Below are 27,777 nucleotides of genomic sequence, written 5' to 3'. Positions count from 1 at the left end.
TGGATGTGGTTTCCCTAAGCACAAAACAACCACCGCCACAATAACAGGCTCCACTGTCCACCCAAGCGTTAGATGGCAGCTTCCTCATAAGACGAGGAGAAGAGCTCTATCCAACTCTGTATAGAAAACCATTCCATGTCCTAACCCTACCCCAGTCATACATACATATTTTCAGCTCCGGGTAATGGACATAAGAGACCAGTGTTTTCCTAGCAGATCTTTTATAAGGTACTTAACTATGCATAGCACTGTGCATGATATGGGGAAGGATATTAAAAGTAGTAAAAGATAGGGTGCTTGCTCTCCAGTGGCTTACAGTTAGTTCAGTAGGAGAAATTAGATATGTAACTCTTAATGAATAGTCTCAGCCCCAGTGTTGAATTGTCCAAATATTGGGTTGTCAGTCACAAAGAAATAAAGAACTTTGGTGAGAAAAGGGGGTATTTATGGAGTTAACAGGGTACCATTTTAAAGTCAATCAGTTAATCATGCGTAACTATCCAGATTGAATATAACAGTAGTTTTCATATGATCTCCTTTCAACGTTTGCCCTGACTTATGAGGATCACATTCTTTTGTTAATTTTTTTTTAACTTTTAAGAATTTCTTACGTACCTGTTATTTCTTAATTCTGAGTTGGAGAATGAAACAAATAGGGCAAAGGCCTCCAGTGGCCTATAGGTCAGGGCAAGAAGGCTTGAATTGTCAAAACCTTTAGGCAAAGCCCTGTAAAGTACTTGGTTGGCCCACAAAACCTATAAATTGCTGTAGGGCACTAGTAATTGTAACTTTTTTTTTTTTTTTTTTTTTTTTTTGCGGTACGCGGGCCGCTCACTGTTGTGGTCTCTCCCGTTGCAGAGCACAGGCTCCGGACGCGCAGGCTCAGCGGCCATGGCTCACGGGCCCAGCTGCTCCGCAGCACGTGGGATATTCCCAGGCCGGGGCACGAACCCGTGTCCCCTGCATTGGCAGGCGGACTCTCACCACTGCGCTACCAGGGAAACCTGAAATTGTAACTTTTGATGAAAGGTTATTAGAATTAGGCTAACCCTTTTATGAGCGGATGAAGAGGAGGGGGAGGAGGTTTGAAGAATCATCAAAGGGAAGGACAGTGCAACCTTTGCCATTACATCAGAGACTGTATGAAGGTTGGAAACCATTCAGCTAGAACATTGTTGGCCTGCTATATGAGTTTCTTTGAGTGCACTTAATCTTTTGATCTTTTACAAAGGCTAGGAAGTCATGGTAGTGACTTAAATGGGTCAAAATGTTTGTGCCTCAGATTTTATATACCCGTCAATGTACATGTAATTTTGTTCTTTACCTTTGTTGACACCTGAAAATCATTAACTTGCTCAACTTACGTTTACTAATTGCCTATTATATGGAAGGCACTGTTTGTCTTAAACACTCTCTAGTTGTATTTTTATGTGGAAATAATTTCATTTGTTAAAATGTAAAAAAAAAAAAAAAAAATATATATATATAGAGAGAGAGAGAGAGAGAGAGAAAGAAACAGAGACATTCTCCAGAAATTTTCTGACAAAGGAGGAGTACTAAGGGCTGTCTCGCTTCAGACTTGTTTTTAAATCTGCTTTTAAAATTTCTTCACCAAACTTAAAGTACATGTGGTTTTCATTGTGGGTGGAGGGGGTACAGGCTGACAAATAAGGAACCACACCCAAGCTTCATAAACCAAACAGAGGTTTTAAAAAAAATTCCACTGATAGCCTAAAAACATTTGAGTTTGCTTTGGTGTTAGCAGAAACTTTCCCATAAAAAGTAACATTTTATAGTAAGGTAGAGATGAGTTCAATATCTTGAATTTGTGATTACTGATCATATTGGCACATCATGAATCAAAATGTTTGACTTTGAAGTAGAGCCTTGATTTTGAATCTTTTTTCTCTGACGACAGTATTCTTTGTGATTTTCCCTGAGTATCTTTTTATAAAATTGCTTAGTGTTAAGCCTATTTTCTTAGTAATAATAAGTGTTTGCACATTCCTTAAAAGCCTAAGTTTAATCTACAAAACAATTTAAAAGTCCTTGAAGGGCTTCCCTGGTGGCGCAGTGGTTGAGAGTCCGCCTGCCGATGCAGGGGACACGGGTTCGTGCCCCGGTCCGGGAAGAGCCCACATGCCGCGGAGCGGCTGGGCCCCTGAGCCATGGCTGCTGAGCCTGCGCGTCCGGAGCCTGTGCTCCGCAACAGGAGAGGCCACAACAGTGAGAGGCCCGCATACTGCAAAAAAAAAAAAAAAAGTCCTTGAAAATGGCCCTTGGCCCCTCCTGATTTTTACTCAGCTTCATATAGAAGCAGGTCCTGTAGGAGGAAGGCATGATAAGGATAAAATATTGAGCATTATTGCCAATGCTGGAGCAAGTCAAGGTTGGTGAACAGTTTGGCGAGGTGTTACAATGTAGGTTGGCAAAAAATATTTAGGGCAAATGAGATTTAAATTTAGGTGGGGAAAAAAGTTCTGTAAGCTATTTAAACCTTGTTGGTATCAGTTTTCAAATATGTAAAACTGAGGTTAGGGTCTCTTGTTTTTAAGATATCTTCCATCACTGAAATTATGATTCAGGTTTTTTCTTTTGTAATATTGTTTCCATCATAGGTCTTTGTTTTAACTTGTCAATTCAACTAGATGGTAAACGTCTATCAAATAACCATAAGCCATGTCACAGTACATATATACCTATAGATGAAGATTTTAGTCATAGATTTTTTTAAACTATAGAAATTGTAAATTTAAAAGTTCTTGGTAACTTAATGGTAATAGTACACACTCATTGAAGAAAATGTGGAAAACAAGAATAAAATCTATTCTCACTGCCTAGAGTCAGGCCACTATAACATTTTGATATATATTTCTAATAATTCTGTGCATATACAGTAAACACATAAAATGGTATACATTCTGTTTTTTAACCTATTCTTCACTTAGACTGGAAATATTTTCCCTGACATTAAACATTTGAGCTTTTTTTTTTTTTTTTTTGCTGTACGCGGGCCTCTCACTGTTGTGGCCTCTCCCGTTGCAGAGCGCAGGCTCAGCGGCCATGGCTCACGGGCCGAACTGCTCTGCGGCATGTGGGATCCTCCCGGACTGGGGCACAAACCCCTGTCCCCTGCGTCATCAGGCGAACTCTCAACCACTGCGCCACCAGGGAATCCCTGAGCATATTTTAATTGTCTGCATATTAATTTCATTGTAGGACTTTTGCATAATTTAATCAGTTCTGTTGTTGGTTATTCAAGTTACTTCTAGTTTTTCTTTGTCATTACAATGCTGCATTGAATCCCCTTGTGTATGAATCCTTATGGGTCTTTGATTTCTTCAAGGTAGATTCCTGGATGGCAAAGAATTGTACTATCTATGTTATATATTCTTAATATATGTATCTGGTATTGTAACCTTGTTCTCTTCTTTTTAAAAAATGCAACACTGCTTTAAAGATATATTCATTTTGCTTTTAGATACAGGTAGATTGGCTTCTGACTGTTGTATGTTATTTCTTTGTATGCATCCACAACATTTTATTTATGATTTGCTTACTGAATTGCCTCCAACTTCTCATAACACAGGTGATGGCATAGAGAACATCCTCTGTAATGCACATCCTTGTGCATGTTCCCTTAAGAGCCTGTGTGACAGTTTCTGTAGGCCTTATACCTAGGGATGATATTTCCGGGTCAAAAAGCATTAATGTATACTTATTTTCACCAAGTATTATGTTTGTCTGTTTTTTGTTATATATTGTTTGTCCTCCAGAAAACTTGGGTCAATTTACATTCCTACCAGTAGGGTAAGAGAGTGCATAATTGGTGGATTCTAACTCCAAAACTAATACCTCTTTTTTTTTTTTGTTTCTAGCAGCCATGGCAATGACAGGCTCAACACCTTGCTCCGCCATGAGTAATCACACAAAGGAAAGGGTGACAATGACCAAAGTGACACTGGAGAATTTTTATAGCAACCTTATCGCTCAACATGAAGAACGAGAAATGAGGTAAAGAATTTTGAGAAAATTGTGTCATGGTTTTGGCATCCATATCTAGTATCATAAATCACATTCATAATATGGTTGAAAGGAGACAAGAATAGCAGCAGCCGTGTTACAGCCTATTCGAGTACAGTGGAGTGACAGTGTCACTGATTTCCAAAGCCCTTGCTATTAACCCACTTATTTCTGATACTAGTCAATAACATAAAATTTCATGGTAGTATAAAAAAATTAATTGGGCCAAAACATTAGAGTTCATTGTGAAGGCAGTGTGATGTAATGGAAAGAGCAAACCTTATGGAGCCAGATCTGGGTTTAGAATCCTGCCTTTACCATTTAGTAGCTGTATGAGGTTGGAACAAGTTCTTAGTCTTCCTGTGTATCAGCTGTCCCATCTGGAAAATGGGGATACTACTACTTGCCTTGCAGGATTGCTGTGGGGATTAGATAAAACATATGTGAGTACCCACCAAAGTGCTTCACACAGTAATCACATAGTTAATGGGGTTGTAGCATTACCGAGTCCAATCTCATACTGTTCGCTGCACAACAGGCCAATAAATTGAGAGATGAGCTGTTGAGGGCAAGAAATAGCGACTTTATTCAGAAAGCCAGCAAACCGAGAAGGTGGTTTGCCCCTAAAGAACCATCTTGCCTGAGGCTCCTTTTGTATTAAAAGGGAAGGGAGTAAAGTCAAACATTTCCTGGTTCCAATCATTCTCCGGAGGCGTTGTGTTCATTTCTTCCTCCCTGCAGTCATTCATTCACAGGTGGGCCTGGTCAGGATGTTTCCTGTGAACTAAACAAAGGTATTTTAGCTTAATGCTCATTACCTGGGTTCCCAGAGATGGGCATTTATGTATAATTTAAGCTTATAGGCAACATCCCTTTAGTGATTAACTTGTAATAGAATACAAAAAGTTCTTCCCTATTACAGTAGTAACTATTGTTACTGATCTAGTGTGCACTATCCATGTAGTAACTCATAATTAAAATTTTTTTCCCAATATTTTATTATGAAAATATTCAAAAGTACAGAAAAGTTGAAAGAATTATACAGTGAATACCCAGACATCATATAGATTCTACTATTATCTGTTGTTTTATCACATATCGATCTATCCATTCCTTTATCCATTCATTAATTCATCTTAACTTTTTGCTTGTACTTCAAAGTATGCTGCAGATGTCTATATGTTTTACTTTTGAATATTTCTGCTTGTATAACAAATGGAGTTTTCTATATATATTTTAAGAGAGTGGAAAATCTGCATACAATGAAATGCACCACCTTAAGGGTATGTTTCGGAGTTTTGACAAATACATACACCTGTATAACTTAAACCCCTATCAAGACATAGAATATTACCATCATCCCAGAAAGTTCATCCCTGGAGATTCTCCTTCAACCCCAGGCCACTGTTGTGATTTTGTTTCTACCATAGATTAATATTGTCTATTCCATACAAATGGGACATGTATAATGGATTCTTTTGAATAAGGCATCTTGCACTCAGCCTAATGTTTTCAAGGTTCATCCATGTTGCTTTTGTGTGCATAGTTTGTTCCTTTATATTGCTGAGTACCATTTCTCTTTTATGACTACCATAGTTTGTTTATATATTCTTTTGTTGATAAAAATCTGGGCATTTTAAAGTTTTGGGCTGTTTTGAATAAGTTTCTCTGAATATTTGTGTACAGATCTCTTTGTGAACATTTGTTTTCAGTTCTTAGGTTAATATTTAGGAGTGGAATGGCTGGTTTGTAAACATACATAGGTATATGTTTAGTTTTATAAGAAACTGCTAGACCTTTTTCTAAAATATTACCAACAGTGTATGAGAGTTCTAGTTGCTTTATATGTATTTTTTAACATTTGTGTTGTCAGTCTTTTAACTTTAACTATTCTTGTGGATGCTTAGTGGCATTTCATTGTTGTTTTATTTTTAAACTCTTCCTCTTTTTTTTAAAAAATAAATGTATTTACTTTTGGCTGTGTTGGGTCTTCATTGCTGGGCACTGGCTTTCTCCAGTTGTGGCGAGCGGGGGCCACCCTTCGTTGCGGTGCATGGGCCTCTCAGTGCGGTGGCTTCTCTAGTTGAGGCGTGCGGGCTCCAGAGCGCAGGCTCAGCAGCTGTGGTGCAGGGGCTTAGTTGCTCCGCGGTGTGTGGGACCTGGGTCCCCTGCATTGGCAGGCGGATTCTTAACCACTGTGCCACCAGGGGAGTCCCTCATTGTTTTAATTTGCATTTCTCTGACAATGATATTGAACATTTTTCTTTATGTGCTTTTTTTGACCATTTGTGTATTTTCCTTTGTGAAGTGTTCAAATTTTTTGACCATTGAGTTTTAGGAGTTCCTTATATATCTTAGATACTGGTCCTTTGTCGTAGCTGTGTTTTGCAAAGGTTTCCCAGTCTGTGCTTTCCTGTTCATCTAATTTGGCATTTTTTTCTTTTGTAGTTATTGCATTCTGTGACCTCTAAGAAACCTTTGCCTACCCCTAAGTCATGAAGATATTCTCTTATGTTTTCTTCTGGAAGTTTTATAGATTTAGTTTTTACATTTATATGATCCATCTTGAGTTAATAAGTGTGTATGGTATGAGGTGGGGTTTGAGATTTATTTATTTATTTTCCTTATGGATATCCAGTTATTTTAGCACTATTTGTTGCAAAGATTTTCTTTTCCCCATTAGATTGCTTTGGCACTTTTGAAAATCAAGTACTGTGTAATTGTGTACCTGTGTCTGGGCTCTTTATTCTGTTTCATTGATTTATTTGTCTGTCCCTATGCCAGTATCAGATTTTCTTATTACGGTAACTTTGTGGTAAGTTTTGAAGTCAGAAACTGTAAGTCCTCAACTTTGTTGTTCCTGTTTTTTTTTGAGATTGCTTTGGATATTCTAGGTTCTTTGAATTTCCATATAAATTTTAGAATTAGCTTGTCAGTTTCTACAGAAAAGCCTGATGGAATTATGGTTATAATTGTATTGAATCTGTAGATCAGTTTGAGGGAGAGTTGACATCTTAATATTGAATCTTCTGAGGCTTATCTCTCCATTTTGTTAGGTCTTTAATTTTTCTCAGCAGTATTTTGTAGTTTTAGGGTGGAGGTTTTTCATGTCTTTTGTTTGTCTATTCCTAGTATTTTTGGAGTTTTTTGATGCTATTGTAAGTGGATGCTATTGTAAGTGGATATTTAAAATTTCATGTTCCACTTGTTTGCTGCTAGCATATAGAACTGTAACTGAATTTTGTATATTGACCTTATACCCTGTGACTTGCTAATTTACTTATTCTAGTAGCTTTTTTGTAGATTCCTTAGGATTTTTTATGTGAACAATCATGTCATAGCCAAATAGGGAGTTTTGTGCCTTCCTTTCCAATCTGTACAACTTTTCTTTCTTTTTCTTGCCTTTTTACATTGGCTAGGATTTCAGGTACAATGTTGAATGTAAGTGGTGGGAGTAGACATCTTTTGTTCCTGATTTAAGTGGGAAAGCACTATTTCACTGTTGTGATGTTAATGTAGCTTTTTCAAAGATGCTCTTCATAGGTTGGGGAAGTTTCCTTATGTTCCTATGAGACTGAGAGTTTTTATCATGAGTGGATGTTGAATTTTGTCAAATGCTTTTTCTGCATCTTTGAAATGATCATACTGTTTTTTCTCCTTTATTCTCTCACTGTGGTGAATTACATGGACTGATTTTTGAATGTTAAACTAACCTTCCGTTCCCATTCCCGGGGTAAACTCTTGGTCATAATGCATTATTCTCTTTCTGTGTTGCTGGATTCAGTGTGCTAATGTTTGGATAAGGATTTATTTGCAACAGCTTTCTGCAGGAGGGTGTAGATCATAATTTAAATGGGATATATGACTTGACCTTAAATATGCAGCTCTGTATGCGGAATAGCAAGATACTTTATACCTGGTGGTGGCTAGCTGTTGTTCACTGGGACAAACAAGAGCCTGTACAGTGCTCTTTGTTAGGATCATGGGGAATTCAAAAATAAATTTGCACACTCTTATCTCTAGGCATGTGAAACCTGTTGGAGATGGTTATTTTCAAATACAGCCACTCTCTTGAAATCAGAGCTTCTGGAATTGTAGTTACAAAGCAAATGCTTATGAGTTCTGATTAAGTTACTTGTCTTATTTGATAATAGTCATTATTTTGGCTGCGTTGGGTCTTCGTTGCTGCGCGTGGGCTTTCTCTAGTCGTGGCAAGCAGGGGCTACTCTTCTTTGTGGTGCGCGGGCTTCTTATTGCAGTGGGTTCTCTTGTTGCAGAGCACAGGCTCTAGGCGCGTGGGCTTCAGTAGTTGTGGCTCGCAGGCTCAGTAGTTGTGGCACACGGGCTCTAGAGCGTAGGCTCAGTAGTTGTGGCTCATGGGCTTCGTTGCTCTGCGGCATGTGGGATCTTCCAGTACCAGGGCTCGAACCCGCGTCCCCTGCATTGGCAGGCGGATTCTAACCACTGTGCCACCAGGGAAGCCCAGTCAGTTGGTTTTTAATCCTACTGGCTCTGCCCTGTGGTGCATCATTGATATGTATCACATTCTCCAGGAACAAGATGATACATGGTTTTATTTACTTTGTTAGTAAGTGTTGTATTTTGATTTACACTAAGATTGCACCCCAAAAATTGGTTGAACTCAGTGCTTTTTTTGTTTTGGATTCTCAAGATGGAAAGACCTTTCAAAAGCTTTCATGGTTTTTCTTTTCTTGAAGACCAAATTAATCAAAGCACAGTAAAAAGAGAATGTTAGACATTTAAGAGGATTAGAATGTTTTTGTAATTTTTGTTATCAAATCACCATTATTTTTCATTTAAAAAAAACAGTAGATACTTTGAACTTTTAAGAATTAGTATTTCCTTGTTAATCTTTTTAGCGCCCTCTTTTTAAAAAAATTTTATTTATTTATTTTTGAGGTATGCGGGCCTCTCACTGTTGTGGCCTCCTCTCCCGTTGCGGAGCACAGGCTCCGGACGCGCAGGCTCAGAGGCCATAGGCTCACGGGCCCAGCCGCTCCGTGGCATGTGGAATCTTCCCGGACCGAGGCACGAACCTGTGTACCCTGTATCAGCAGGTGGACTCTCAACAACTGCGCCACCAGGGAAGCCCTAGCGCCCTCTTTTTTTGTTGCGTTCTGTTTTTTATTTTTAAAAATTTTTATTGGAGTATGGTTGATTTACAATGCTATGTTAGTTTCAGGTGTACAGCAGAGTGAATTAGTTATACGTATATATATATCCATTCTTCTTCTGATTCTTTTCCCATATAAGTTATTACAGAATATTGAGTAGAGTTCCCTATGCTATACAGTAGATGCTTGTTAGTTATCTATTTTATATATAGTAGCGTGTATATGTTAATCCCAATCTCCTGATTTTTCACTTCCCCCCACGTATCCCCTTTGGTAACCATAAGTTTGATTTCAAGATCTGTGAGTCCATTTCTGTTTTTGTAAATAAGTTCATTTGTATCATTTTTAAAATTAGATACCACATGTAAGTGATAACCATATGATGTTTGTCTTTCTCTGACTGACTTTACTTAGCATGATAATCTCCAGGTCCATCCTTGTTGCTGCAAATGGCATTATTATTTTTTTATGGCTGAGTAATATTCCATTGTATATTTATATACCTCATCTTCTTTATCCATTCCTCTATCGATGGAGATTTAGGTTGCTTCCATGTCTTGGCTATTGTAAATAGTGCTGCAGTGAACATTGGGGTGCATGTATCTTTTCGAATTATGGTTTTCTCTGGATATATGCCTAGGAGTGGGATTGCTGGATCATATGGTAGTTCTATATTTAGTTTTTTAAGGAACCTCCATACCGTTCTTCATAATGGTTGTACCAATTTACATTCCCCCAGCGATGTAGGAGGGTTCTGTTTTCTCCACAACCTCTCCAGCATTTATTGTTTGTAGATTTTTTGATGATGGCCATTCTGACTGTTGTGAGGTGGTATCTCATTGTATTTTTTGCATTTCTCTAGTGCCCTCTTTTTTGGACATGAGTTGATACTTGTTCTTGAGTTTGTTGATACAATTTGATAAGACTATTTTATTTCAGGTTTTATCACCCCTAGAAAATTAAAAAAGAAAAACAGTATATAAACAACTCATATAATTCAACATCAAAAAATCAAACAACACAATTAAAAAATGGGCAGAAGGGCTTCCTTGGTGGCGCAGTGGTTGAGAGTCTGCCTGCCGATGCAGGGGACACAGGTTCGTGCCCCGGTCCGGGAAGATCCCACATGCCGTGGAGCAGCTGGGCCTGTGAGCCATGGCCACTGAGCCTGCGCGTCCGGAGCCTGTGCTCCGCAACAGGAGAGGCCACAACAGTGAGAGGCCCGCATACCGCAAAAAAAAAAAAAAAAAAGAAAATGGGCAGAAGAACAGAACAGACACCTGAAAGAGGAAATGCAGATGGCCAACAGGCACATGAAAAGATGCTCAGCATAGCTAATCATCAGAAAAATGGAAATCAAAACCACAGTGAGGTTCCCTATTTAAAAAAAAAAAAAACACAGTGAGATATCACCTCACACCTGGCAGAATGGCTATCATCAAAAAGAATACAAGTGACAAATGTTGAAGATGTGGAGCAAAGGGAACCATCATACGCTGTCTGTGGGAATGTAAATTGATGCAGCCACTGTGGAAAACAGTATGCAGGTTTCTCAAAAAGCTAAAAATAGAGCTACCATATGACCCAGCAGTTCTACTCCTGGGTATATATCTGAAAAAAAACCCAAAGTCACTAATTTGAGAAGATAAATGCACCCCAGTGTTCATGGCAGCATTATTTACAATTGTCAAGATAGGGAAGCAACCTAATTGTCCATCAACAGATGAATGGATGAAGAAGATGCTGTTTATGTACATATATACATACACACAGAATGGAATACTACTCAGGCATAAACAGGTGTGAAATTTTGCCATTTGCAGCAACATGGATGGACTTGGAAGGCATTATGCTAAATGAAATAAGTCAGAGAAAGAAAAATACTGTATGATATCATTTATATGTGGAATCTAAAAACTACCACAAACCAGTGAATATAACAAAAAAAGAGGACTTCCCTGGCACAGTGGTTAAGAATCCACCTGCCAATGCAGGGGACCCAGGTTCGATCCCTTGTCCGAGAAGATCCCACATGCCACAGAGCAACTAAGCCTGTGCACCACAACTACTGAGCCCACGTGCCACAACTACTGAAGCCCATGCGCCTAGAGCCCGTGCTCCACAACAAGGAGAAGCCACCACAATGAGAAGCCCGCGCAGCACAACAAAGAGCAGCCCCCACTCGCCACAACTAGAGAAAGCCCGCACGCCACAACGAAGACCCAATGCAGCCCAAAATAAATAAAATTACCAAAAAAAAAAAAAGCAGACTCACAGATATAGAGAACAAACCAGTGGTTACCAGTAAGGGGGGGCAGTTTGGGGAGGGGAGTGGGAGGTATGAACTATTGGGTGTAAGATAGGCTACAAGGATATATCGTACAACATGGGGAATATAGCCAATATTTTGTAATAACTGTAAATGGATTTTAAGCTTTAGAAATTGTATCAAAAATTAACAAAAAAAGAAAAAAACAGTGATTGTCAGGTGCTTCCACAGTAGTAAGTAAACTAAAATTAGAACTGTCAGAAATGGAGTTTCAAGTGTTTTGATGTTATGGGGGAAAAGTCATAGAACCTTGATAAATAAGCAGAGTTTTAATGATATGAGACAATTGATGGTAAAGAAACATTTTATTATGGGTATATGGCTAATATATGATGAGCAGTTTGAAATAATAGGTATTAGGCTAGTAAATTTGAGGACTAATAAAAGAGATTATGTTGTAATACAAAATTTTATTTTGTTCGTATATGCCTTGTCTTGTTGCCTTTAAAATCTCTAGTATTTCTCCCACTTATATGCAACTTTTGTGCTGTTGCATTTGTAGTAGAACACTGGGTTATATTTGAACAAAGGATTTACTGCAGGGGAAATGAGACCAAAGCCTAAAGGCAGAAGAAAAAAATCATTTGCAAATTGTTTTCTGTATAAAGGTAGAATATGAGAACATTGGGCTATTTCATAGAAACACTACAGTAAGTTCTACATATTGGTTTCAACACAGTTAAATTCCTTGAGTCTAGTGCCCATTGTACAGTGTTGCAGAATGCTTACTAAAGCTACTTATAGATGGTAAACTGAATCCCTTCAGTTGTGCAAGTTCATATTCTTTTTTTAATGTGTTTTGCCTTCAGTAGTGGCCTCTGTGGTAAGCTTCTCCAGGAACAGCAATTCTCCTGTTCTCTTATGTGATCCTAGGTACACATAAGAGAGATAGGTGTTGATAATTGCCTAGTTGTTCATAGAAAATTAATGGTTTGGATAATTTGAGCAGTTTGAAATCAAAACTGAGGCAGCTGGCATTTCTTTTTACAATATTCTGTGTTGTTTCTGTTCTTTATGAATACTATTTTGGTGGATTAATTAAAGCCATAAAAGCCTAATTTAATAGGCAATAATTGTATGCTCTCCCCCTAAATCAAATAAGAACTATCCTGCATTTTACCCTCTGAGAACCAGCATTTTCTGCTACTTCTCTTCCATATTCTTACCCAGGTTTTCCTAACTGTTTGCTTTTAGTCTGATCTGATACTGAGTTGCAATGTGTGATTATTACTAGTGAGCAAGTGTCAGTTTTATTTGGGCCCCAGAAATGGTTAAGTCTAGACTTATCTAATGATATCCACTGACTAGATATCAGTCAAACAAAAGTAATTTGTTGAGATTTTTAAAATTTTGTGTAATCATTTTTAGGGTATTTCTTGAGAATTCAATTTTGATCATGGAGATGCCCACTGTTTATTTCTATACCATTTTTCCTGATTATTTTAAGTGTGTCATCAGCAGAAATTAGAAATATTGTCTACTCAACTTGCTTGTAGAGTGGACTAGCCTTTTCCTCCCATCCCTGCTGCCTCTGAATCAAGCTGTGCTTGAAGGCGAGTCTAAATTAGGTGTAGTGAAGGGGGCTAATTAAAAGAGGTAGTTATGAATGTGTGTGTACATTGTGACATGTTCCGACCTTTTTTCTTTCTTTCTTTCTTTTTTTTAATTTAGCAACATACATCTTAAAAAGTTGCTGTGTACAAAGCATTATTCTTAGTGGAGAAGGAGGATTCAGATGTGGTCCCTGCCTTCAAAAGAACTTACCATCTCACATGGGAAATGGTCTCACATGATAATAAATGGAGCTCACTCGCGGAAGCCTTGCTGGGTGGGGTTGGGTGTGGCCTCTGTGTGTGAAAGTGCCTCTCCCTCCCAGGGTTCTGGTTTGGAACACTGGACTTGAGCTGAAGAGCCCTCATCAAAGGCTGGAGTGTTAGCTAGCGGGGCCCTGCGACCAGAGAGACATGTGGTGGAGGGGCCTGCCTTTCTTAATCATTGTGGGCATTTTTAAAAACACGCGTAGAAAGACTAATACAATGAGCCCCCATATAGTCATCCCTCAGATTCAGTAATTATCAAGACTTTGCTAAATTTGTTTCATTTATTCCATTTTATTCTTTCTTGCTATTGTGTTTTAAAGCAAATTTCAAACATCTGTCATTTCAATCCTACGTACTTCAGTATGCATCTCCAAAAATATGGCCATTTTCTTGTCATCACAATGCCAACGTGAGTCTAACCAAGTTAGTAATTCCTTGGTATTGTCTTACAGAGGATGTCACTTGTAAGCCTTTTGTAAGACGTCACTGTGTTTGCCATTTTTGCGTCTTCAAGATCTTTGTTGCTTGGTCCCAATAAATCATTACCATGGATAATTTTGCATGATAGAGGCTTTTTCTGTGTACTTTCTCTAATGAAAGAATCTGAGGGGAATTCCCTAACAGTCCAGTGGTTAGAACTCGGAGCTCTCACTGTCTGAGGCCCTGGGTTCAATCCCTGGTCAGGGGACTAAGATCTCACATCTCGTAAGTCACGTGGCGCGGCCAAAAAGAAGAAAAGAATCTGATTGTGTTCAAGGTGTTGATTCTGTTAACTTTACTCAGGCAGGTTATCTACTGAGACCAGTTTAATTACACTTGCAACAGAGCTGTAGAATACTGTCCAGTTTAGTTTTAAAATTTGGGCTGTCTCTGTGACACACATTGTGTGATAGCACATTGGACTGCTGTCACAGTCTGGTGTGGTCATTCAAAGAATATATAGTCAGAAAGTATGATGGTGTTTGATACTCAAGGCACAAAAGGAGCTGACCATGGTTGAGTTCTTACAGTTCTTGCCATGCATTGACTCTTCTTATTCTTCCCTACTTCAACTATTTAACCATGGAAATGGAATAATTTTCCCTCCTGAAATTGCCAATAGTACAGCCTTCTCCCTCCAATACATATGCACACATAGATGCATATCCCAAAATATTCTGGGAACTAGAAGAAAAGTGAGCAGACTGGGAGCCATGCAGATGCTTTCTTCTTCCCGTCACGGTCAGAGTAGATCTTTTCACTTCCTGGGAGTTTGGACACAAATTCTTGTTTATCATCTCAGCCTGTGGATTTGTACTGTAATATGATTTCTAACAGTAGTTAAATATAATTAAATAAAAATATTCATTTTAACTAAATACTATTATAGCAATAAATACTCATTGACTAAAATAAAACTCATTATCTTCCCATGTTCCTCTCTCTGTGCTTCCTGTCTTGGTTAGTGGCATCATTATCCTCCCACACAAGAAATTCTAAGACTGTTCCCTTGACTCCTTCTCCCAGTTTGTTATCTTTGCAGTAGCTCTGTTCACTTCATTCTAGGTTTCCAGCCCTAGTTCCAGGTATTTATTGTCCGTCGGACTCACGATAGCTTCCAGTTTGCCTCCGTCTTTGTCAGTTGCTTTCCCTGCCAGTCCATCAGCTCATTACTTCGGGCTGCCACTCTGAAATAGAAACCTCATCACACCACTCCTTTGTGCACAAGCCTCTGATAGCTCTGAGGTCTACAGACTAAGAGCCAACCTTCTTAGTGTGGCATTGCAAGTTGTGTGTGCCTCAGCTGCGCTAGACCACAGGCTGTTGCTTCGTGTACCTTGTGCTTCTTCCCTGCTCTGCTCAGCTTGCCTGTTGTCTGGAATGCTGATAAGTGATAGAGGAGATTCCAGCCCATGTGCTTTCATTTATTATGCCAAAGAATAAAAGTTGTGTGGAATTGGTTGTAAGGAAGTTTTACTAGTTTCTTTTAGTTTTATCAAATCAGTATGAGAATATAGATCAAAAACATTCTTGGATGCAGTTTCTAAAGTTTAGTACTCCAAGGATTTAGAGTCTTAAGATTTTTGTTTTTTTGTTTTGTTTTTTGTTTTGGCCGTGCCATGCGGCTTTGGGTCTTAAGATTTAACAGCAGTGCCAGTAACCTTTTTTGAACATTTCCCCCCCCCCTTGAATCTCCAAATTCTGTGTTTACCTTTGTTGTTATTACTCTTTGTTTGTGGCAGGGAGGAGGAGGAAGATTTGAAAGTAAAGGAAGTAGATTTCAGTCAGGGACAAGGAGAGAAACACCCTGATAGAAGAGGTTATCAAACACCAGCTGTTTGTGGTTTGTTAAGGAGGAAATGTTACCCAAAAAAAAAGAGAACTTTTCATTTTGAAATAATATTCTTGTTGCATTAACATACAATTTTTGTCAAAATGTAGAACTTACAAAGGGTGAGAATCTTTTTATTTGTCTTAATAATTGTAATTTGTTGTTTTATTGAAGCATTTTGAGATTTACCTGTTTTTATCAGTAAAAAAAATTGTTTGCATATAGATAACGGAAAGTTATCATTCAAATGTTATTTCATATGTCTTTATTTATTTTTAGACAAAAGAAGTTAGAAAAAGTGATGGAAGAAGAAGGCCTAAAAGATGAAGAGGTAATTAATATTGAAAAAATTTTCCTTGAAACCCAGCATGGCAAATAATATCTTATCCAGCAAGTTGTTAGCCTTGGTGCACAGGGGAGTGGTTTTGACTCAATAACAGGAAATTATGAGGGCTGGTGTGCTTCTGGATTTAGGTACTCATGCAGAGGGAGAAGTTAATTATTAAGTACCAGGAAAGGATGACTTCTCTAGGCTCTGTTGTAATAAATTAATTAGCTTTAGAACTCCAAGAAAAGAGATGAAATAAAATTAAAAAAAAGCAAATTATAGCATTTTTAATTCACTGAAAAGGCTCCATAGAAGTGGGGCAAATTTCTAAAATCTTTGTCAAGGCAAAATCTCTCTCAAATCAGCCCTTCCCTCCAATGCCCACAGATGTGGCAGAAAATATAGTTAACTCGAAACCATGTAAGGAACTGAAATGACAGTGGAAAATGCTTTCAAAAAGAGGAATGAATCATAGAACCCAGGAAAATGGTGAAAAATACCCAAGACTTGTAGGAACAGTAGAAAGTTAATGCATAAAATGAACCACAATGTGTAAAGAAAATCCAGAGGGAAATTTAAAAACCACACTTTTATATAAGGAGGGTTAAAGGAAAATGTTGGTTGTTTATCCTTCCTTCATTAGAAGCTTTAGAAAAGTCAATTGTTGACGTAGGTTAGTCAGCCCTCAGAGGAGGCACCGTCTGTTCAGTATGGCTTGGTTATTGTATCTGAAGGCCTGGGAAGGGAGGAGTGATCTCGTAAGGGTCATTCTGTGGTGCTTTCATGTGTGAACAGATGATGCTTAGTCTGGTGTGGCCCTGCTTTGCAGGTGGGTTAAACCACAAATACGACTTTGTTGCAGAGTTTCAGAGTTCCAACTCCTCCCCTTCCCACCTCTCTCCCTCTTTATTTAAACATTAGAAACGACTCAGGAGATCAGCACATGCTCGGAAGGAAACAGAGTTTCTTCGTTTGAAGAGAACAAGACTTGGATTGGAAGATTTTGAGTCCTTAAAAGTAATAGGCAGAGGAGCATTTGGTGAGGTAAAAAAACCACAGCGACTTGTCAAATACAGGAATACCACAGAACTTCAAAGCTTCTAACACCATGAGCTCATGATTCTTGATATAACGGATGTATGGAGTGCGTGGGTCAAGCATGCCAGCCCCACATCTTAAGTGTTCTGTCTTCTCTTTCTTCCCCTCTGGTTGTTCTCTGCTCTTCCAGAGATGATGTTGATGCTTTAAGTATTGATCTAAAGGGAGAGTTGAAAGGTAGAAAGAAATCAATATTTATTATTTACTGAGTGCTTTTCTCCTATAATCATGACAGTAACTCATTTTATACACAATGTGATTAAGACTCCGAGGGGATATGTAATGTTCCAGCATCACATAACCATTGAGCAGTGGTACCAGAAGCGGGGCCTAGGTCTTCCTGATCTTGAAAGTCTTGCTTTTCGCATTACACTGCCTCTCCGGGAGCAAACTCACAGCATATCTCCACCCTTTATTTCTTCCCGCCAGATTGGTACAGCTCTAAAAAGATGGCCCTAGGTGACAGAATTTATAGAAATAAGCTATGTAAGTGGTGGTATAGAGTGAAAGCATTTGCAGCTTTGTCCCAGCTGGTCTTGCATGTGCATCCTGCTTGGTCACAAGAGCAGTCTGTTGGGGAGGGTTTGAATGAGCCCATGCAAGATCATCTCCATTCATGGAAAATGCCCAAAGTGGATGACCTACTGATGTGTTAGTTTCATTATCATTGTATAAAAGGAGCAGCATAGTATTAAAAACCAGTACCTAGGGGAAATGTGAGTACATATTCAAAGGCACAGGTGAAAGATAAATTGATCCCTCATTGTTCAGAATCCCTGTTGGCCCCTTGAGAGAGGGAAAGGTACAGGACCACCACCTCTGAAAGAGCTCTCTGTTCAGTGAGGAGGGGACGTGGGACTCGAAGAGAACATAAGGAATGGTGCAGGGAGAAGAAAGCATACATATCTTGGGGGAAGAGGGGGAGGATGTTTAGGAAATTTCCAAGAAATTTTGTTTGGGTTTGCAGACCATTTATTTTCTTTTCATCATGAATTATCTGTTCTCGCTAAAAAAAAATTCAAAATAGAAAAGAGAAAGGAGAACTGCAGAAAACCCTACTTCCCTGATTATGCTATTAATGCTATTATTTCCCTAATTATGCTATTATCCTATTAATAATGCTTTCAGGCATTTTTTTTTCTATACCTGAGCTTTTGCTATTGTTTTAAACATTGTTGTAATCATTTCCTTAGGTTTTCTGAGCTGACTGCTTGACATGTGCCATGGGTTTAATGAGTCCTTAAGTTCCAGAGTGAGGGTTTGTTTTTTTCTTTTTGGCCATGCCACGTGGCTTTCGGGATCTTAGTTCCCCGACCAGGGTTTGAACCCGGGCCCTTTGCAAGTGAAATCCCTTTGCAATGAAAGCCCCGAGTCTTAACCACTGGATCGCCAGGGAATTCCCACAGTGAGGGTTTAAAATTAGATTGATTTGTTCAGCTAGGGAGCCAGAGCTGTTCAGGTGTGGAGATATTTGAGTATGTTTCCAGCACTGACTTCACTGTGTGTAATATATCCATTTTGGAACATGGAAAAGCATTTTCTTCTGCTTTGTTATTGCTAGTTGCTTATATAAAAATTACAGTACTTTTCCAGTTTAAATATTACTTCCTATAACACATGAAAGCATTAGCTTGGCATTGTGAACTTTTGGCATTTCTTTATAACTTTTAGGTGCGGCTTGTTCAGAAGAAAGATACAGGGCATGTGTATGCAATGAAAATACTCCGTAAAGCAGATATGCTTGAAAAAGAACAGGTAAGAGCACAATTGAAGCAGTGATTTTAGTTAGCTTGTGAATTTTTGTCTTCTAGAACTGTTCTTTTTGCTTAATTGAAGTGTATATTCCTATTTTAGTTTTCTTTAGCCCTGTCATGTATGTATATACATGTAATATTACTTTTCTTTCTCCCCAAAAGAAGGAGTTACATGTATTTTAAAAGTACAAATAATGCCTCTACATTATGTGCAGACTTTTTAAAGTTGAAAACCTACTAGAGAAATATCTGATATTTGTGTCTCCCAGTTGATCACAAGCTGTCCTTGTCATCAGGAGCCTTTTTTTGAGGTCTTTCTTACTGTGGTAGCATGTTCCTTACTGAATGCTGAGAGATAGAAGTTGTATATACACCTTGGAACTGAGGCTTAGCAATTAGAATTTAGAATTTGCGATCTAAAATGTGTCTTACATTGCTTCATTCTGTACATGCAAACCAAAGTTGGGTCTTCTCAGTGGCTCATCACTACCTAAGACCAGTCTTCTTTTGGAATGCATTTGAAAAAATATAATGCAAAAGGCAGAGCAATGCAGATTCTCCTTTAATGATTAGGATACTTTCTAAAACCTCAAACCGACTTTGCAAATAGATTTATAAGATGCATTAAGTACTTCATGTAGAATAACTAAGATTTTAAATATTGGACAACACATTAAAAATGAAAATGCAGACTTTCCATAAATCTAATTTAATTTAGCAGGTTGCTTAAGAACAGATTGTAATGGGTGACACCTGCAAATATCCTGTAGAATACCAATTGCTACAGGAGGGCAGAGACACCCCATGGAAATGAGACCTCTGGATACAGAGCCTAAGAGCCGGGATGGAGACCAGCCCCACACCCAGTCCTTCCTGCTGCTCTAGAGGAGGTGTAATCACCAAGGATTCTCTGCCCTTCATTTAAGCGCCAGCTCAAAATTTGGGATTTTAATTTTCTCTTTAATTTTCCGATATTACCCAGAAGCTTTAGACTCCCAGGAATTTTGGTCGAGAGTATCAAATACCCTGGCAGTATATCTTCAGACAGTATAGTTTATGCTAACACCAACCTTATTCAAAATGCACACTAGCCCTATTAATTTATATCTAAAAATTAGTGTGTGATATGGGTGTAGGCACTGAAAGAGTTTTAGTTAATCTTGAAAAGGAAAATGTAAGGCTGTATTGATTAGTCAGTATATTTTGTATTTCACAAGTAAATTCTATTTTTACAAGATCTATTTCCTATAGTTTTAAGCAAGACTCAAAATCTTCCTTTATCAAGTGATTACTGTTCAGAATAAAATCGTAAAGAGAAGTACACATCATGAGTTTGACTTATTAATCCTTCATAGCATGTGCCAGAGGTAACAGAAGTGGTAACAGGATGATCCAAACATATTGTGTAAAAACATTTGCTCAAGTACTGTACCTTCTTCAAAATCAGTTTCTAAAAATTTTCTACATGAAAATAAAGGACATGTCTGTTCTGTTAAAAATTTTAATGTTTAAAATTAAGATTTTTAAATGATGCATTAACTTAAATTAGTAGCTCACCTTGCTGATGGACTCAGCTCTTTAAGTTTGATCTCAGTGTGGTCCAATTAAAGTTTCTGGCCACAGACTCTACCTGGGTCAGCCGTCTTGAGGAAGCATGCAGCAGCTTTGTGGGGCAAATCCATCACTTCTGGGTGGGGCTGACAAAGTATAGATTCAGAGCCTAACTTTTTGTAGGTATAGGTGGCTTATCCAGAGGAAAACTTTTTGCTTGCTCTTACAAAACTGAGCAGGAATTACAGCTACCCACTGAGAGTTCAGGTTGTTGTTCTGTCCCACAAGGTGGAAATTTCTGCTACCTGGAAAATAAATTTTAAAGGATAAGAGACCAGCATGTAGCTAGTCTCTTCATGTTTCTCTTCCAGTGCAAAATGAAAACCTCCAGTTGTGATGCCAGTATAGTGTTAGGATGGAACCAAAGACTGACTTTCATCTCTGCTTTCCTAGTGCCCAGGGTAGCAGCTAGCATGTGATTCCCCCACCCCATTCAATATTTATGGAACAGGGGAAAGGGAACCTCTGGTGTGAGTTGCACCTCTGGCTCTTCCCACCCCTACCCTAAAATCACCTGACTCCACCCCTAGACCTTGAGGTTCTTAGCTGCTGTCTCAGCCCCAGAAGAGAAGGGCAGGGTGTGGTCACAGTACCTGTAGCTTTCCCTGTGACAAACTGAGAATGTTGCAGTCACCATCCTGCCCTCTAAGGCGAGTGACAAGCGGCAGTGGTAGTGTCTGTTCTTTTCCATACATCCCTACAGTAGGTAGAGGCCTTAACAGGAGACAAGGGAAGCAGAGGTGGGTGAATGCTGCCGTGTATGGTCTTCGTGTAGTAATTGACTGGGTCATAGCCAGGTCTGCATTTTAGCAATGCATTTTTGGCATGAGCATTTCTTCAAAGCATTACTTGGCTTCTTCATGATTTTATAGCACTGTTCCTTATCACCCTTATCCTCTTCCATTTTTCCCACCCTCATACCATAAGTAGAGATGTAAAAACGTAAATTTTCTAAGACAGCGGTCCCCACCCTTTTTGGCACCAGGGACCGGTTTCATGGCAGACAATCTTTCCACGGACTGGCGGGGGGAGGTGGGATGTTTCAGGTGGTGATGCAAGCGATGGGGAGTGATGGGGAGCAGCAGATGAAGCTTCACTTGCTCGCCTACTGCTGTGCGGCCCGGTTCCTAACAGGCTGCAGATGGGTACTGGGGACCCCTGTTTTAAGACATTGAATTTATTTAAAAATTTCCTAAAGAACAATTTTGGTAGAAACTGAAAACTCAAATACTTTTAGGCCTGTGGGAGTTAGCATGGAAGAATGAGGCAGGTTAGGTGTAAGACAGGAGAGAGGGCTGGGATCTGTGTCTTTGGTAAAGACATCCCAGTAAAACAAACAAGCATACAGCACATTGTCTCAAAACAAAAACCATGGGCTGAGTTTGCCAATAGAAGTGCCGGTTTGTGAACTTGGTATATCTTTACCTCTGAACATATTCTAGGAGGTCCAGCCCTGGAACATATGTTAAGGTCAAAACCTCTATTCAAGGATTGGACTGGGTCTTAATAAATTTAGACCTGATTCAACCCAGTTTTGCATCTTGTGATGCTTACATAAGAGGAGAGGGGGTGGGACTTGATAATATGCAGCAGTGTTTTGATTACTATTATATGCTTAAAGTAGATAAGGTAAACTTGATAATAATAAATTAATTCTCCCAAACGTTTGGCAACTTGGTCTTCCTAGCTAGATATTTCAGTAAAAATAGAAAACGGCAAGGTCATAAATTTGAATCTACAACTTTTCTTAGGTGTTCTTATATTTAAGTTCAGTAAGAACTGATCGAGCACATCCTGTGTGCACAGCAGTGAACTGAATGTTGTGGCATCAGAGTATTCTGGAATTGTCAACAGGGCATTGTCTTTGCAGATGTCATTGAAGACCTGAGGGAGGATGTGTTTAGAGAGTCTCATCTTGGGGACTTGTTTCTATCAAAAAGGATTATTAGGACAAAAAGATATGCAAAAGGATGGTAATTTTAACTAATCAAAGGTTCCATTTATAGCACTGTTAAAGTTTCCCTTTGCATTCAAGCCATTGATTTTGCCATTTTTTAAGCCTTTCATCACTCAAGTTTTCATCACTGAATACCTTCAAGTCAAATGTTGTCAATTTTGAGTTAGTAGGTTTGCCTAAGCATAAAATTAGATCTTTTATATCATCACAGTTTAATACTCAAAACAGTCTTTAAATTGTTTAAACAAATATACAGTCTAATAAAGCAGAGCAAGGCTTGTCATTAATCAAATGCGTGTACCTCCAGGTTGGCCACATTCGTGCGGAGCGTGACATTCTAGTGGAGGCAGACAGTTTGTGGGTTGTGAAAATGTTCTATAGTTTTCAGGATAAGCTAAACCTCTACCTAATCATGGAGTTCCTGCCTGGAGGTAATTACTTGACGATGAAAGGTCATTTTTCCTTTTTGTTTTGTGGTTTCTCTATCACATCAATTAACCCTCTTTTCTACTTTTAATCATGCTCACAAAGTTGCTTTCTGTATCTTTTTAGGTCTGTAAGGAGGTCAGTAACCTGTCTGTGCTGGGGTGCCTTTCTACAGCTTTAGGGCCATAAAAGTAACCTTCTCCTTCATTCTCATAATTTCAGATGGATATTTCTTTCTTTTCTTTTTCTTTCTAAATATAGGAATAAACTAGGGGCTTTGCCTGCCCTCCTGTCAGTGGAATCATGTATAATTAGTTACCCCAGTGACAGAATTGAAGCTGTTACATTCTTTGCTTCAACTTTTTTTCTATAACTTATAAGAAGTGAATTTCTCGTTACCTGTATTAGTAGCCACAATCAGTTTCTCATTTCTGAGATTTCAAGTTTTATGTAACTCGGCATGTGCATCTTCTGAGACAGCTCCAAAGTACACCCAGAACAGAGCATGCATCTGTTCTGGGGAACACAGTCTGTTTCCCAGTGAGCAGACAAACTGTGAGCACACTGGTAGGAAAGAAAGAAAACTTTCTTTTTTGCTTCTATAGCAAAACTAATATAATTGTGGTGTAATATTTGATCTTGTGACAACCTTTAGTTTAGATTTAGGGTCATCAATAACTTTTTATTAACAACTGATGAAGGCTAGAAAAGAATCTATCTGATAGAAAGAGGAGAAACTTTTTAACATTTAGATACCAGTCGATAAACGGGAGTAAGAACCAGTTCAGTAACCGGCCAGCCCCTTGACATGTGTCTCCTCAAACCTTACCTGCACCATCTTCTATAGACTCTTGTCTCCTGGACCCTGCCCTTTGCACCTGGTGGAGCTGGCCTGCAGAGCCATAGACTGCCTGGCCTGAGCGCTCTGATCATCTGGGCAAGGCCCACACAGGTGGGGCCACAGCGCTAAGGCCTCACAGATAACTTAGAGCTAGCCTGAGTCTCTGATGTGCCTCCAGATTGAATGCCTGGCTGCCAGGAGTGATAAGGCAATCATGTTTTTCAAGTTTTGGGGCAAAAAGGAGCATTTTAATAAATGGCTTAATTTTTGCCCAAGGGTAAAATATCCACTTTTCTCCAAGAATACAAAAATTCCCTCAAAGTTATAAATTAAATTTAAAAAGCAGCACGGCGCTCTATTAAAATCAGAGGTTTCTATCTCTTTTCCCTGTTTTCTAATATAAATGTCTTCCTATGCGATCTAAACTGAATATTTCCTGTTTCTTTTAGCTTTAAACTGCTTATTCATATTTCCTTTGCTTTCCTTTTGTCTGACTGTTGAGTTAGGATCAGAATCTTTTTTTCACCATTTTATGTTGATGGTATTAAGCAGAAATAATTAAATTTTGACTTTGCAGAAAACTAAGTTTACCTTTTAACTGCTAAAATACTGATGTTGTGTTGTAAAAGTTGCATAAAGCATTTTGGTGTATATTTAAGTACCTACAATAAAGCACTGGAGAAAAAACCCAACTGATATAGGGACGTGTTCACCGTGTACTTTTGGGAGGCAGCTATTACACATCCTAGTCTGTAGCATTTTCAGTTCATATTTAGCTTTTGTTGAGTAACACTTTGCTACATAAATCCCACCTTTTTTTTTATGTTCTAGTGTTTTGTGAATAAACATTGGAGAGCTTGTTCTCAACCTCCCAGCATTTTTACATTTTTGTTGTTTGGCATTTCAGCCTCTCTCTGATAATGGCAGTACAGCCTATGTGGAAATGCCATTTGGTTCTAGGTAGAGAGAATTTGCAGATATTTGTGCAAAGTATAAAGTAAAGTAGCTTTTCCCCCAGTCCAAAAAATTATCTTAAGCAAATTTATTTATCTGTCTACTTATTTATTTATTTTAGTGTGAGAGGAATTTCCTTTCTCTCTCCAAAGTAAAAGGGAAATCACAGCTCAGGGGTCAGCATCAGTTAGCTTAGGTGAAAGTGTTGTGGAATCCCTGGCTGTGAATTTTACCTTGTAAGTGTTAGAAACTGCTTAGCATTTCTGCTCTTATTGGGCATTTCCGCCCGTAGTGGGTAATCTCTGGGACAGAGCAGAGGCCTGTTTAGCACCGCCTTACATTGGCAGATAAGGGAGACACATTGAAAACTGGCATTTATTCGTGTGTTGTTTTGTGTGTGTGTGTGTGTACTTTGTATCTTGTTTTCCCAGGGGACATGATGACCCTGCTGATGAAGAAAGACACACTGACAGAAGAGGAGACTCAGTTTTATGCAGCAGAGACAGTATTAGCCATAGACTCCATCCACCAACTCGGATTCATCCACAGAGACATCAAACCAGACAACCTTCTCCTGGACAGCAAGGTACTGTGGGGAGTAGCAGCCTGACCAGCGTGTCTTTACCTGTCTGAGCAGCCTCTGCTTTAACACCTGTGTGGCTTGCAGTAATCACAGTAGGGGAGCTGTGAGCTATCCGGTACATTTTTTTCTTTTTCTTACAGGTAAGTTTGCTGTTACTTACTTTCTCTGAAAGGCTTATGAATTCCATAATTTGACTGAACAGTTCCTCATAAAGATAAAGAACATTTTGGAAAATGATGAAGAATAAAATTGATTTAAGTTATTTTGTAATAAAGCCAAAGATAGTCATCTTCTCTTAGCATATAATTAACTATACTAATGCATCACTTATCGAGAACCCTTTTGTTGGGCAACCTCATCTGTTGAGGATCCCGGCCAAGAACCAGGAAGGAAGGCGACAGCAACAATAATCTGCCACAAAGTTCAGGTTCCAAAACCTGTGCCCTCTGCTTAAGGCAGAGTCCTACTCAGTCTCTGTGATGGCGTCTTTGTAGTCATCTTTAGACATGCAAATGAGGTTAGTTGCCTGATTCTCAAACTCACAGCAAATCAGAAGAAAATCCCTGTGCTGCTAAATTGTTGGATGCTCCTTGGCAAGTTCTTCTATAAAGTGAATATATTGATCCAGAGAAGCTCCAAAGTCTCTTCCAGCTCTAAAATTCTAGGTTGTTGTGTTCTGGTACATGGAATTGTTGTCTAGACTGAATTTTTCTTTTAAGTAGGAAAGTAAATTTAACTCCTAGGGTAGTTTTCTTTCTTACTGTCTTTTTTTTTTTTTTTTTTTTTTTTTTTTTTTTTTTGTGTGTTACGCGGGCCTCTCACTGTTGTGGCCTCGCCCGTTGCGGAGCACAGGCTCCGGACGCGCAGGCTCAGCGGCCATGGCTCATGGGCCCAGCTGCTCCGCGGCATGTGGGATCTTCCCGGACTGGGACACGAACCCGTGTCCCCTGCATCGGCAGATGGACTCTCAACCACTGCGCCACCAGGGAAGCCCTCTCTTACTGTCTTTTGATAACAGTCTTTGAAAAATCTGAAGTTTTGGTCTACTTTCTTTGAAAACCTTAATCTTTCTGTTTAAAGAGGGTAGGAGGTTTGTCAGATAATTTCTTCTAGTTAATAGTTTTTTTCTTTATTTTAAGAATAATGTATATACGTAGTGGAAAGTTTGAACAATACAGAGAGCTATAAAGAAGAAAAATACCTATAATGTTATCGTTCAAAGATCACCACTATTTTAGTAAAATAGCTTCAGTACCTTTTCTGTTTGTGTCAGTTTATGTACAGTTAGTTAGCATCGTAAAAGTAAATAGCTTGGTATTCTGCTTTTAAAATGTTAATGTATATGAAATTATTTTTCTGTCCTTAAGTTCAGATACATATATATATATTTTTTAAACTGTGCCTGATAGAAGGGTTTTATTTTTTTTTAATCAATTTATTTTTGGCTCCCTGGGATCTTCATTGCTGCATGTGAGCTTTCTCTAGTGGCAGTGAGTGGGGGCTATTCTTCGTTGCGGTGCGTGGGCTTCTCATTGCGGTGGCTTCTCTTGTTGTGGAGCACGGGCTCTAGGCGCGCGGGCTTCAGTAGTTGCAGTGTGTGGGCTCAGTAGTTGTAGCTCTCGGACTTAGTTGCTACACCGCATGTGGGATCTTCCCGGACCGAACGGATCAAACCCGTTTCCCTTGCATTGGTAGGCGGATTCTTAACCACTGCGCCATCAGGGAAGTCCTAGATATATTTTTAATAAAGCAGTAGCCCTACTTTGTGTGGTCTTGGGTTCAGATGCCTTGGTCCTGTACCCCAGGTGCCTTAGTTCTCGCTTAGTTGTAGGCCGTAGTCTGTGTTCAAGGTCAGCAAACATACTGAAGGCCAAGAGCTTGGGGACTCAGTCTAGCTGAGGTGGATTTGGGAACCCTGTTTGGTGCAGACATGCTCTCTACCATATGCTAGCCCAGACTTGTAGAGGAGAGCTCATATATGTGTTTAGCCATATAGATTATAGAAGGGAAAATGTAGACATTTTGAGTTCCTCCTGTATACTCAGAAGAGCTACAGAGTTCTCTGAAAATTTAGGTTTGAATAGCATTTGCTCTAGGCACTGCTTTTTTTAAAAAATAAATTTATTTATTTTATTTATTTATTTTTGACTGCGTTGGGTCTTCGTTGCTGTGCGCAGGCTTTCTCTAGTTGTGGCGAGTGGGGGCTACTCTTTGTTGTGGTGCGTGGGTTTCTCATTGTGGTGGCTTCTCTTATTGTGGAGCATGGGCTTCAGTAGATGTGGTGCATGGGCTCAGTAGTTGTGGCTTGCGGGCTCTAGAGCACAGGCTCATTAGCTGTGGCGCATGGGCTTAGTTGCTCTGCAGCATGTGGGATCTTCCCGGACCAGGGCTCGAACCCATGTCCCTGGCATTGGCAGGCAGATTCTTAACCTCTGCGCCACCAGGGAAGCCCTGGCACTGCTTTTTAAGACACTTTTTCTTGGAGGTGTCCAGGTAAATCATGTAATTATGAGAACTATAAAACACTTCCTTGGCTTGCAGAACAGGTTATTTGCAAGTCTTAAAGGAAGATACTAGGTTAGCAGGCCCAAAGCTGGTAGTTTAACA

At 39.1% G+C, this 27,777-nt stretch overlaps 1 protein-coding gene across 2 annotated transcripts in view; it reads left to right on the top strand.

Annotated features, from left to right (window-relative positions):
- The window catches only part of STK38 (serine/threonine kinase 38), a 43,031-nt gene that overhangs the window by 995 nt on the left and 14,259 nt on the right, over positions 1-27,777 (top strand). The window contains exons 2-7 of one of the 2 annotated variants that reach the window (XM_024765875.1): positions 3,882-4,014; positions 15,898-15,949; positions 16,868-16,990; positions 18,716-18,799; positions 22,674-22,797; positions 25,019-25,173. In XM_024765875.1, coding sequence (XP_024621643.1) covers positions 3,884-4,014; positions 15,898-15,949; positions 16,868-16,990; positions 18,716-18,799; positions 22,674-22,797; positions 25,019-25,173 — 669 coding nt within the window. In that variant the 5' untranslated portion in view covers positions 3,882-3,883. Of the gene's footprint in view, positions 1-3,878; positions 4,015-15,897; positions 15,950-16,867; positions 16,991-18,715; positions 18,800-22,673; positions 22,798-25,018; positions 25,174-27,777 lie in introns of both variants that reach the window. The other variant, XM_024765876.1, reaches the window with a different exon arrangement.

The sequence above is a fragment of the Neophocaena asiaeorientalis genome, unplaced genomic scaffold (genome assembly GCF_003031525.2).
Source record: "Neophocaena asiaeorientalis asiaeorientalis breed wild unplaced genomic scaffold, Neophocaena_asiaeorientalis_V1.1 scaffold46, whole genome shotgun sequence".
Taxonomy (NCBI): Eukaryota; Metazoa; Chordata; class Mammalia; order Artiodactyla; family Phocoenidae; genus Neophocaena; species Neophocaena asiaeorientalis.
Note: the sequence above shows the minus strand (reverse complement) of the source record. Positions and strands in the feature narration are given on the sequence as shown.